The sequence below is a fragment of the Phoenix dactylifera genome, chromosome 12 (assembly GCF_051530095.1).
Source record: "Phoenix dactylifera cultivar Ajwa chromosome 12, Ajwa_hap1_PhDact_Kaust_v1.1, whole genome shotgun sequence".
In the NCBI taxonomy this organism is placed as follows: domain Eukaryota; kingdom Viridiplantae; phylum Streptophyta; class Magnoliopsida; order Arecales; family Arecaceae; genus Phoenix; species Phoenix dactylifera.
In genome coordinates, this window is record NC_143201.1 from 6,587,976 (window position 1) to 6,600,535 (window position 12,560).

Genomic DNA, 12,560 nt, shown 5'->3' on the forward strand with positions numbered 1-12,560 from the left:
TTAAAGTAATATCAAATATGCTCAATTTTAAGATCAAGTTGAAATCACACTGTAATTCAAGTTTGAGGTAAGCTTGACTCAAGCTTGAATTGATTTCAGCCCAATTAATGATTACCTAGCTGATATATTTGATTTGTATTTGACCAGGTTCAAAACTAAACTTGAATGGAGCTTCACATGGAGGTAAACAAATTGAGCTTGATCTCAGAGTTCAAGCTCAAAATTGATTTTACTAAGCCCCCGGCAGATGAGCCTAAGCCAGGCACGAGCTAGCTCAAACGAAGATGAGCTGAGGCCGAGCCCACCCTAGCCAGCTTTCAACGAGCTCGAGTTCGCCTGCTGAAATTGTAGTCCTAGAACAAGGCGGATACGTAACAGACTATAACGGAAGAGCTCGGAGGAGCTAGGGTTTTGCATCGCGGCGCAGGGGGGTTTAACACGGACCTCGTCGCGTTCGTCGCCGGCGTCGATGGAGCAGGCGTCGTCGCTGCTTTTCTCTGGCATCCATCTCGACCGGAAAAGATTCGCCGGTGACATCGCCCGATTTAAGGCAGAGTTCTTCTCTTCTTCTCCTCCCGATCGAATTGAATCTCGATGCTTTTCGATAAAGTTCCAATTTTTATTTGGAATCTAAAGCGAACGCATTAGTGATTTTTGTCTTATTCTTCGTTAGCCGAAGAAGGAGCCGGAGAAACCGCAGGAAGTGGAAGCCGAAGCAAAGGAATCGACGGAGGTGACTGGAAGCAGGAAAGGGAAGAGGAAACGGAAGGCTAAGAGTTCTGGTGATCTCTCTGCACTTAGTAGTGGGCTTTAATCGTCTTAAAAGAATTTCTTTTTTTAATCTTTTTCTTGTGTATTATTTCAATTTTGGTGCTTCAGAAGTCGTAGAGGGTTTCAGTGTTTTTAGGAGTTCGGAAACCGTACTGTCTGATGGAGAGAAAAATGATACGGAAGCTGATCTCTCTCAGCAGAGGAAGGAATTGGAAAAGCAACTTGAGGTTGAATTTGCTCTTAGTTATGTAATTTTAGTCCAGAAGTAGAGTTATTTGAGTAATAAAACACTTTTATAATAAAAATGCTTGCTTGATTCCAGAAAGCTTCGATTCTGCGTAAGAAATGTGGGATACATATTTCTGGCCACGACGTTCCTTCTCCACTTGAGAGCTTCGGAGAACTTCATTCAAGGTAAATATTTCAACTTGGTGATATATGTTTTGCTATTCTTGATATTATTACTGATTGAATGATAGGGTATGGATAACTGGAAATGTAGGGCATCTTGTGCTACTTGGTTTCAGCTAAAAAACTTAAAAACAACTTGCTTTGAACCACTACCCAGCTGAATGCAATCAGCTTAGTTAAGTATGTTTCTATTATTTACTTTTTTCAAATTAAGGCTTTGACTTCAATCATATTAGATGCCTTTTCCACATATCCATCCAAGCTTGATTGGATCATCATGTCTGTATATTTCATTCCTTCTTTTGTGTTGCTCCTTAGTGCTGCACATGATTGAGGACATAAACACAAATATGTTAGGATCTGATCTTATTTTCAGAGCTGAGAAGAAAACACTTGTTCATATGTTAAAGTATTTTAGTTCTCGGGGGGAAAAAGGGATTGAGTATGCCTCCCAAAAGGGCAATTTATAAGCCAAAGATTTAAGAGTAAATGCAGAATAAAGTGAAAAAGACAAATCATGAAAAAAAGGAGGTTTGAATACTATTTCCATAAAAACAAGATGTCAACGGCAGCAGCAATAATTTGCATAGAGCGGCGGCGGCGGCGCGGGAGGGGGGGGGGGAGAAGAGAGAGAGAGAAGTATTATAAGTAATAACTCTTTCTAAACCTTGAATGGCCCCTTCTTTCTGAAATGGTGCTTCTACTATTCTACAAGATGACCTTACCGTTGTTTCTCTCTAAAATAAAGAGAGGTAATACTAAAATAGGTTCAGGAGCCTGCAGACTGAACAAGGAGATAAGAAATAGGGTTGTTAGCTTGAGGCTCCTCTGCTCTGGTTGGCCCTCAAAAACAACTGCCCTATCTCTCCTTGCATGTCATAAATGTTTAGTTGCCCAGCTATAATAGCTGGCCTATATGGCCTCCTTATAGTGGCCGACCTAGTTCATTGCACTTCTTTGTGGAGCGCCCAAAAACTTATGCTAGAAAAAACTTAGGAAACAACCCTCCATCAGCTAGAAGCCCATGATTAACAAGATTTCCCTAAAAACACTGAGAATTTTCTTAAACCTCTAACAGGGAATAAAGGACACAGCAAACAGCACTCAATTCATTATTTGCTCCCGCACAAATCTTTTGCTTGCACCACCAATTATGTGATCTTCTGTCTTGATTTCATCATTCTAGTGTTCTGGATTATGGAGAATACTCTCTCTTGGTATTGGTTTTCTTACCTCTTTCTTCTCATTTTTGCCATCTAGTACTTCTTCATACTCCTCACCCTCTCCTTACAATAGTAGCCACTCGCATCAATTAGGTCAGTTGTTGGCTAAGCAACCCACTTATTCTTGTTAAAAACCATGTAATAGTCACTCCACTTTCTTCTCTCTTTGTTTCCTGTTTTTATGTAGATGTGCTTGTTTGTTGCCCTTGAGTCTTAATTGTGAAAGTATATGTCATGCTCTTTGTGTATAACTATGCCTATGATTTATCAATTTGCAGTACCACTTGGTAGGTCTTTTCTGCTGTCCAGAATATAAACTTTCCATTTAGCTTAAACAGATGTTCTTAATCTAGCTCTTATATTCTGCAATTGAGAAATTTTTCACTTCATAGGCATGTGACCTCATTGAAAGATCAAATAGAACTTTCGTGAGTTATCCACTTTCTCTCATCATAGGAGCTGATGGAACTTGCACAAGTAATAGGGGTCTTATTGTGTGGAAATCTTCCTCCTTTGGCCTTGTTTATCCTTTATTGCACTACCACATAAAGCTCAAATTGCATTTTCAATTTTAGATCAGCACATTCACTTATGCAGACCTAATCACCTATGTTTTCTTAAGTGATTTTAGTGTTTCTATAAACTTATTAACAACTTCTTATCATGGATATATATTTTTTTGAAAACAAGATGGATTGGAGCTGTATTCACTGTTCATGCCTTCATGCACATCTTTGTGGTGCTTACTGAGCTCTTTGTTCTTTACTAATATATAAGGGCATCATTACTGTTGGATTCCTCTCCTAAATGGTTTAGTCATAGTAGGAAATAGATGATTATCGTGTTGTTGTTCTTGAGATTGTGACTTGTCTTGTGCTACATGAGTGTGAGTGTGCCATTTTGTTGCAAAATGATGCACCTAAGATCAAAATAGTTGCAAACCAGAAGTATCTAATAATTGCTTAAAGTTTATGATTAAGCATAAAAGTGAAAGTTATAGAAAGAAGCTTAATGTTAGACCCCAACATGTAATTTATCATGACTTGATTTGGCATGTGCACAAGAGGGGAAAGTGTCATCACTATGGGCAATGCTGTAGAAACTCTCAAAAAGAAAAATTCTCCGGTAATGGAGGAGGAGATTCTATATCCCGTTCATCACAAGTTGCTTAATTGGTTGAATTAGGATATTTTTCACATAACCTACTTGTTGAAGTTCTCCGTTGTTAGGTAAGTGATTTTTTGGAGGATGGTAATGTAGTTTAAGCTACTATATCATGGTTTTTTGATGCATACACATTTCTATATATGTTAACTCTTGGTTCAAAATTTTGTGCTTTTTTTAATCTGCTTTGATCTTCTAAGGCATTATTTTACTTTACATATGAAACATTTATTTTCAAGTTATGCTGAAAAGATCTTGATCTTGTGAACAGGTATGGCTGTAAATCATATTTATTGCAGAACCTACAAGAACGTGGATTTAAAGAGCCTACACCTATTCAAAGGCAGGCTATTCCAGTACTCCTCTCGGTATGCTCTTCTATTTAAGCTATTCCCTTGGCACATTTTTTTCCTCTTGCTCTTTGTTTATCCAAATGTTCTAGTCTTGACTCTATAATTTTCTCTTTGAGCATTCTCCAAGTATTACCTAAATAATTTTACTATCCTTTATTGTCAACGTCTTTAGCTACTGCTTAATCATTTGGATTAATGTTTAAATGTCCTAACTTGTTTCAGGGTCGGGAGTGCTTTGCATGTGCCCCAACAGGTTCTGGCAAGACTTTGGCCTTTTTATGCCCAATTCTTATGAACATTAAGGTAACATGATGTTACAATGGGTATGAACAATAATCTCTTTAAAATATTGCATTCAAATGTATGAAACGATCCATTATGGTCATTAGCCAGGATCCAAAGATGGTGTAAAGGCTGTAATACTTTGTCCCACAAGAGAATTAGCTGCGCAAACTACTAGAGAGTGCAAGAAGCTGGGAAAAGGAAGGAAATTCTACATTAAATTGATGACTAAGGAGCTCGCAAGATGTGGTAATTTTGACAAAATGCCCTGTGACATTCTCGTATCGACTCCACTTCGCTTGGATTTTGCTATGCGAAAAAGAAAGCTTGACCTCAGTAGGTATGCTTTAAAATTTTCCTAAATATCCTTTTGCATTTAAGACATAATACACATGATCATCTTTTGTTTTAAGTGATGCTTCGAATTTGTTTTGCCATTGCCTAGACCATTCTAACATTGGTTGATATTTCTTAAGGGTCAAAGCTTGGGATGGTGCATTTTATCATGACATTTTATCATGCTGACTATTGCTAGTAAGCTTCACTAAACAATGGACATGTCAATGTTTAGAATATATGGAGCATAATTGCATAGTGAAACCCTAATGCATTGCAAAATTGACTAGCATAAGATCAAGGGTGATGGGGTGGGATGACGAGAAGCAGAACTACGGCTGGAAGTGGGCCCGGGCCGGCTTGATTTCGAGTTGGGCTATAGGCTAGGCTCAAATCATTTTGGATTAGGTTTGGGCTCAAATTGAGGGCCCGTTTATATTTTGGGCTGGGCTTGGGTATATATTTAGCTTGAATCAAGCCTAGATAAAGCTTGAACCAAATTACTACAATAGCTCGGTACTGGTGTCATGTAGTAATTGTAATAATGTTGTGAGTTAGGTCAAAGCGTATAATGTTGTGAACTCGGCTATATATCGCCATGCCGGCACCAGAGCCCATACCAGTTGGTTGGCAACACGGTTCAGTATGCCCTCGTGCTGTTCCATGTCGGGCTCGCAACAGTAGAGAGGATGAGGGAGAGGCAGAATGGGAGAGAAGAAAAGAGAGAGAGAGGAGGGAGAGGGAAAAGAGGCTTCGGAGGTTGCCGGAGGGCCGGAAGAGAGGCTCTGCCCTCCGGACCCCTGTTTCTTTTGAAACAGGGTCCATCGGGGCCTCTTTTTTTATTTTAAAAATTTTAAGTGAAGTCAGCAATCGTCGGGGCCTTCAAGTTATACTATGTGAAATATTAAATGATGTTGCTTTTCACTGCTTAATATTATTAAAAATAATGAGTACTAACAATATTGAAATGAAGTTATATAGTTGAGCAATATTTTCTAATTTTTCTTTAATTAATAATTTCCTGTTTTATCCTTATTATTTTCAAACATTTGTAGTTACATAGACCATCAATTTTCTTTAATTAATAATTTCCTGTTTTATCCTTATTATTTTATCCTTATTATTTCCTGTGTTAATTAATAATTTCCTGTCATATGCTGGTGTTTTCAGAAGATGGAATAAGATGATCTGATTAGTCCACATAAGCTTTGAAAATCTGTTACAAACTTAGAGATTGATATGTAGCCCATACATATGGTTTCTTGGACGTGTGCAGATTCCTTTCTTATTTCTGTTCCCTTTTTCTTTAATTACTCGAGCACCAGATATTGATAAAGTACTCATTATGAGAGGCTCATTACTGTGCGATGTAATAGTCATATGATAGCTGCCTTCATTTTTGAAACTGCAGCTGTAACATAGATGTCTCGAGTATTATACTGACATTATTTTGATGAATTTTCATTATTGAGTCATAATTAATTATGGCTTTTGATTTATTCTCCCTTCATGCATTTGCACGTAAATTTAAGGCAAATAAGAGAATCAAGCAATACACCAAAGAAATTACAGGGCAATTTGTAATGCTCCGATAGTTAACTCAGTGAGTATACAAAAACTAAATGTGTTCTCACATGGAAAAAAAGAAAAACAAATTAAAAAAAGCATAAACTTCATCAATTATGAAAAAAATCTTGGACCAGAGATAGTTGATATGTAGCACTGACTGTAAATTTTATATTTTTTTTGTTCCTCAGATTGCTAGGCGTCAAGGAATAGTCACAACAAATATTGAAATGAAACAACTCTTTACCAAGATCATGCATCTATCTGCTAATTCAACAGAGAATCCACATAAAAGTGCTTCAATTTTTATCATGATACTTCTGTAATTGCTCTAGTATTTGCTTTATGCAGGGTAGAGTACCTTGTCTTGGATGAATCTGATAAGCTATTTGAGCTTGGATTTGTAGAGCAAATTGATTCTGTGGTTAAAGCATGCTCAAATCCTTCAATTATACGATCCTTGTTTAGTGCTACGTTGCCTGATACTGTTGAAGAACTTGCACGCTCCATAATGCATGATGCAGTTCGGGTTATAGTGGGTAGAAAGTGAGTATGACAATTTAAATAAAAACCATCATTTCCATATCTAATTTTCCAAACCATTCTTTTTTATTACGAGAAATTTTGACAGGAATTCTGCATCCGAGTTGATAAAGCAAAAGCTGATTTTTGCTGGAAGTGAAAAAGGAAAACTGCTTGCTTTACGGCAAAGCTTTGCAGAGGTATGTTACTTATTCACCTCTCTTGCTCGAGGCAAATGTAGATCTCGTAGCTTTGCTGATTGATGCTTGTTATGCCTGTCTAGCTGCATACTCTGAATAAAGCTACACAAAAATGATGTATTTTCAGCTAGTTATGCTATTATTCTCCAATTACGCATGGGTCATACTTCCTTTTTTTTTAATCCCCTTTTCTGTAGCAGAATGGTGATTTTTTTTTTGATTTATTTTTATCTTGGTAAACTAATATCTGTATCTACTTGATTTTGATATAATACTTTGGTACATTAATATTGAGTCATCTGAGCAACAGAAGTTGGTACCCTCTTTAACTAGACTATGCTGTTCGACTGTTGATTTCAATTGTCAGAGTTGTTCAAGTTGTTACTTAAATGTTCTTTGATAGAAAACATGCACTTGAATTATCATCTTAAATATGTTAGTTCATGCATTTGAATCCTGTTGTTTCAGGGTTTTTTTTTCCTGTACTTGCAGCATGTTCATTCTACTTACTTGTTCTTGTATTCTGTCAACTGGTAGTGCCTGAATCCTCCAGTATTAGTTTTTGTACAAAGCAAGGAAAGGGCGAAGGAGCTCTACAAGGAATTGTCATTTGATGACATAAAAGCTGATGTCATTCATGCTGATCTAACTCAGCAGCAGGTAAAGTCATATAGAACCTGATTCTCCATGAAGAATAATCTCCCACTAACCTCTTTTCCATCTTATACACTAAGACTGTTTACGATTCTGAACACCATACTTGGGAGACCCATTAAACATTATTTCTTTTTCTTTTCCTTAATTCGCTATTTATCACTTTTTTTTGAATGATTTCCATTATGTAATTTTCATTTTTATTTGTCCAGCGAGAAGATGCAGTCGATAACTTCAGAGCAGGCAAAACATGGGTTTTAATAGCAACTGATGTTGTTGCTCGGGGTATGGATTTTAAGGGCATCAACTGTGTTCTTAATTATGATTTTCCTGAATCAGCTGCAGCCTACATTCATCGAATTGGTAACACCCCGGAACTTAATTCTTGGTCATTCTTACTAACACCAGCAAGTGATGTTTATGCTAATTTCACTGTTAAATGAATTTATGGCTATATAATAAAGTTCAGAGTAATAATGCTGTCTGAAATAACAAGATGTCATAGTATTCTGGTTTTGGTTACATGTATCCTGTGTTTCATTAGCCAGTTTGTCAACCTGCCTGTTTGAACAGGCACATTAGAGGCTCACAATCTTTCACATACTGCAGGCCTTTTCATTAGCCTGCATCTGGACACTGGGGGATATCTCTCATGTGAGTTGGAGGAAGTTTAGATTTTGAGGAAGTAAGAGGTGGTGTGATCGGGGTTGTGAAATCCCAGCAAATCAATTTGGAGCTCCCCACCTCTTTCTTTCACCTCGACTCATTGTGAGACATCCTACAGATGTGATGGGGAATCCAGATAGGCCCTGCATGTGTTGTGCATGCAGAATCCAAAAGCTCATCCAAACAACCTCTCTGTTGCTTCTAGACAATGTTTACTATTACAATCGAGGTAGTTGATAATGCTAATATGACAGCATAATGTTGCTCATGGGAAGAAAGTTAAACTACACATGATTATCACTTCCCTGTCTTCCATTTATTTGCTTAGCTACTAAATCTCAAATTTCAAATAAATCTCAAATTTCAATGTACCATTAGGTCGATCTGGAAGGGCAGGAAGAACTGGGGAAGCAATAACTTTCTACACTGAAGAGGATAAGCCATTCCTGCGGAATATAGCCAATGTGATGGTAGCTTCAGGATGCGAAGTTCCGTCCTGGATTCTGGCATTGCCCAAGCTCAAACGTAAAAAGCACCGGCCAAAGCGAGACTCAGTCTCAACCATTCCTGAGGATAATGCAGAATGAGAATGCAAAAGGTCTATTGACAACATCAAATCCTTCTTTTTCGCATCTTCTGGATTTTGTCTGCCTACTCACCTTGTGGCATCCTGACCTTCTGGCTAGTCAACTCTTGTTAGCTTTTGCCTGTACAGACACCTGCTGCTGTTTGCTTCCCCTCATCTTTTTACACTTGCCATCATTGATATCCAAGAGCCTCCAATTATGATGCTTGGAGATATGTCTAAATGCAATCACATAAGCCATTTGCATAAGCTGACCATGCTTAATCAGTTCCATTCTCCCACCATTTACTTGTGACAAAAAATTTTGTAAGTGATTAGATGTTGAGGAGAGTTGTCAGTTTGTTTAGCTATTGCTTGTTCTCTGCTCATTCTCTGTTTATCTCTTTTGTGAAATTGTATCATGTGGATGAGCCTATTTATGGTCCTTGAAGCCAAGTAATGGTTCCTGTTTTATGAAAGAGTGATTTTTTTTTTTTTTGACTCCCCAAGTCTGAATTTGTAACCTGAGAAACAAAGGTTGATTTATTGAATTTCTGAGAACTGACGAACTTTTAGAACCATAGTTTTTTTTGCATCTTATGTTGTGTGTATGTTATTCATTGAACTGTAATTTAGCGGTCCGTGGGAGTTCCATGGTGCATGTAGGAGATCTGTCTTCATAAACACCATAAATTTTTATTTATTTATGTCTCATCATCTCCAAGTATTACAGAAAAATTTGGAACATGAAACTGATGGATGGAGATGGTTGTAAGTAATTTAAGCACAGGGAATATAGAGAAATAGATAATGTAGCAGAGGTAATTTTCATGGTCTTAGCATCGTCCGGCGAAGTGCTCATGCGCCGTGGTGGCTGTTGCGCCGGCGTTAAGGGTCCCTGTGCACAGCAGTTGTGTGCCACTCAAGATGATGGTCAGTGTCTCCAGTGTTCTCTGCACAAATGGTAATGAAATGGATGATCTGTTAGATATTGGAAACAGATAGCTTCTCGTCCTCAAGCGAAGTTAAATCATGGAGGTAAACAAGCGCATTCTGCTCTCAGTTGAGTCAACAAGCACTTACCAAGCTTGGAGGCCTTAAGCTTATGCTAATCTCTTTGCATGCCAACCTGAGGAAAAGAAGAAAGTTTTGGTGAATGACATGATGATCCGTTCTTATCATAGATATTCTAGCTTTAGTGGCCTCAATGAAGAAGATTTAAATCGATTCATTTTTTGATGTGGATGTCATGCCATGCTCCAGCTTGAAGTTTGATCATGACTCCAGCCAACTTCCAATCTCAAATATCGGCTTAACTAAGTTCAGGTTCGAACTTGAGCTCTTAAAAGTGGCTTGTTAATGAAGCAAGAACATGAATCCCCACTGCAGATTTTATGTTTACACTCGAAGCCAATGTCAATCCATAAAAATCAATTTGATGGCTAGAATGTTTTGGCTGACAAAATCCATCTATTAAATCGATATTGAATTTGAACTTCTTCACTCTCAAGCATATTATATGTCTATACAATTTTTATTTACATGATGTGCTTTCCAAAACTGAACATGAAAGATTAGTAGTTCTCAAGCATGGCTTAGAAATATTTCGGGCAATGTTCAGACTCAGGCTTAAGATGACCGAGCCCTTATGAAACCAAAGGCATGGATGGAGTCAAACATTGGTTGCTCGAGAATGACTAAGGCTCTGTTTGGGAGAACAGTTGGTAGTAGAGCTTTTAAAAGTAGAGTTATTGAAAGTAAAACTTTTTGAAGTAGAGCTTTTATAAAAAAATGTTTATTGTTTGGTAGCTACATTTCTAAAGTGCTGTAGCATTTTAATATGTATTTGGTAAACAAACTGAGAAAGTACTATTTTATGACAAAATGCTTATAAAGGGCATTGCATAGTATTATACCACAGAGCATAATAAAATATAATATTTATTAATACATAAATATATGATATAGTATAATATTATTGTAATGTAATATAATATTACTGTAATATAGTAATATAATATTGTATACTATAGCATAATAATTTAATATAATATTAAATTATTTAACATAACATATCAATGTATTATGATGTAATGTAATATATCAATAATAAAGGTATAACATATTATAATTATTAGCGTAAACTAATTTTTCATAATATAATATAATATTAAATTATTTAACATAACTTATTAATGCATTATAATATAATGTAATATAATATTATATTTATAGTATAATATAATTACTATAAAATTGGTTATATTTATATTATATTATTACTATAAAAATGGCTAGAGTTTTTTGTTGGGACTCTTGCAGATTTTTAGGATTATAAAGGGACATTTTGTGTAATTGTTATATTTTATCACGGGTATTTTGGTAAAAAAAAGAGCTTTCCAACGGAACCTAAAATTACTTTTCCGGAAAGCTCCAAAATGGAGTTTTTTCCGAAAAATTGTTTTTAACTTTTTAGAAAAGCTTAAACAGCTTTCCAAATTTTTTACCAAACACTTTTTTTTCGTTTAAAAGTATTTTTGGAGGGCCAAAAACTCCCCCAAACGAGGGTTAACTCATTCGGCAATATTAATGATGAAAAACTTTGACATTGTATGACTTTGCCATTCTAATAACGGAACTATTAGAAGTTTCAAATACGAAAACATGCAGTAATTACCCCATAGCTAGAAGAGTGAGGGCCCAAGTAATTATAGAAGAGGCTGCAGCTGATAATAAGCTGCATGGATTCCATTGGATGACATCTAGCAAGCCAGTGAGTGAAGTGGCAACACCCACAACTCCAGCAATGAGCGAGAAGATCACAAAAAATCCAGTTGCCAAGTTTCCAATGGGATAGTATATTGGAAACAGTCTGGTCACCGGCGAGGTTGACACTGCCAAAGCACATGAATATTGAACACTATCAGTAGCGTACGTTGCTGCTAAATTACCCAAGACTCACATCCCTTCAATTAGATTTAGTGCACCATTGAAGGCTAATCAGCTTACCTGCATGAGGAGTCTCTTCGATGCCATAGTTAATGGCCCAACCGGCGATCACGGCGACGATAAGATACATTATGAGGTTGAGGAAGAGGAGGATGGATGCAAGAGGCCTTTGCCCCTGAGAAACCATGATGGAAGGTGGTAAGAGCAGCCTGAATATGTTAAGGAACCAACAAAGTATGACTAACTTGGCAAGCTCAAATGCATATATATAGGCAAAGTCTATAAAGGGAGTTAATGACTGCAGCACGCCAAATTGTTCTGCCTTTAGTGCAAAGGAAAGGATGACATTCCTTGTTGTGCTATAGGAGTCATCTCCTTTCCTTTCTCCTATGGGAAGGAAAGTATTTCTTTTCAGAATTCCATGCCTGGAAGCCAGTCCATGCACAACAAGAATCATCTGGGAGAAGTTATGATTTGCTATACGAATATATCGATACATGCATTTAACACACAAATTGGGTGCCACTTAGCTGTTTACAATTGCATATCCTCATTGGGATGAACCATGTAAGACTGTCAGACTTCAGACCTTAATGTCTTAGGAGCACCATTTAGCAGTCCTTGGGATCAATACTTCCTCACAAGGATGTGCAACCGGGATCTTATTGAAATGATGCTGTCTGATTCTGGTATATTTAGACACATTGTGATCTACTAGTGGCAAAGAGATATTCTACTATAGTGAGCCATCAAAAGTCAGGTATTGCCAAAACTACTATTAATCGCAGCCATAGCCAACAGCAGTTGGCTCATTTTTTATGTGGTATATCCTATGGAAGTAGCAAGTAATCTAAGCCTGGATATCAATAATGTCTGGATTCATGTAAGCTCTGCAGGG

The 12,560-nt window shown here is 37.0% G+C and overlaps 2 protein-coding genes across 2 annotated transcripts; one reads left to right on the forward strand and one right to left on the reverse strand.

The window, feature by feature from the left end:
- The first annotated feature begins 354 nt into the window (after positions 1–354).
- Positions 355–9,294, forward strand: LOC103713634 (P-loop containing nucleoside triphosphate hydrolases superfamily protein). Its single transcript, XM_008800636.5, has 12 exons — positions 355–550; positions 674–782; positions 880–998; positions 1,094–1,185; positions 3,841–3,937; positions 4,145–4,225; positions 4,312–4,544; positions 6,458–6,652; positions 6,738–6,828; positions 7,366–7,488; positions 7,695–7,845; positions 8,527–9,294. The coding sequence occupies exons 1-12, from the start codon at positions 470–472 to the stop codon at positions 8,733–8,735; spliced, it is 1,581 nt and encodes a 526-aa protein (XP_008798858.4). The 5' UTR covers positions 355–469; the 3' UTR covers positions 8,736–9,294.
- A 95-nt stretch (positions 9,295–9,389) lies between these two features.
- On the reverse strand, positions 9,390–11,919 carry LOC103713635 (AWPM-19-like family protein). Its single transcript, XM_008800637.6, has 4 exons — positions 11,723–11,919; positions 11,391–11,607; positions 9,797–9,842; positions 9,390–9,666 (listed from the first exon to the last, which is right to left on the reverse strand). Exons 1-4 carry the CDS (start codon positions 11,847–11,849, stop codon positions 9,550–9,552), a joined length of 507 nt encoding a protein of 168 aa, XP_008798859.3. The 5' UTR covers positions 11,850–11,919; the 3' UTR covers positions 9,390–9,549.
- Between the last annotated feature and the right edge of the window lie 641 nt (positions 11,920–12,560).

Bases quoted from the DNA above. Each gene is read 5' to 3' on its own strand.
- LOC103713634 (XM_008800636.5), top strand. From the start codon at position 470: ATGGAGCAGGCGTCGTCGCTGCTTTTCTCTGGCATCCATCTCGACCGG. The intron at 4,545-6,457 runs GTATGCTTTAAA...TGCTTTATGCAG, and splicing joins AGAAAGCTTGACCTCAGTAG to GGTAGAGTACCTTGTCTTGG. The intron at 6,653-6,737 runs GTGAGTATGACA...AAATTTTGACAG, and splicing joins CGGGTTATAGTGGGTAGAAA to GAATTCTGCATCCGAGTTGA.
- LOC103713635 (XM_008800637.6), bottom strand. From the start codon at position 11,849: ATGGTTTCTCAGGGGCAAAGGCCTCTTGCATCCATCCTCCTCTTCCTC. The intron at 11,608-11,722 runs GTAAGCTGATTA...GTGCTTTGGCAG, and splicing joins CGAAGAGACTCCTCATGCAG to TGTCAACCTCGCCGGTGACC. The intron at 9,843-11,390 runs GTAATTACTGCA...TCTTTTCCTCAG, and splicing joins CTCACTCTTCTAGCTATGGG to GTTGGCATGCAAAGAGATTA.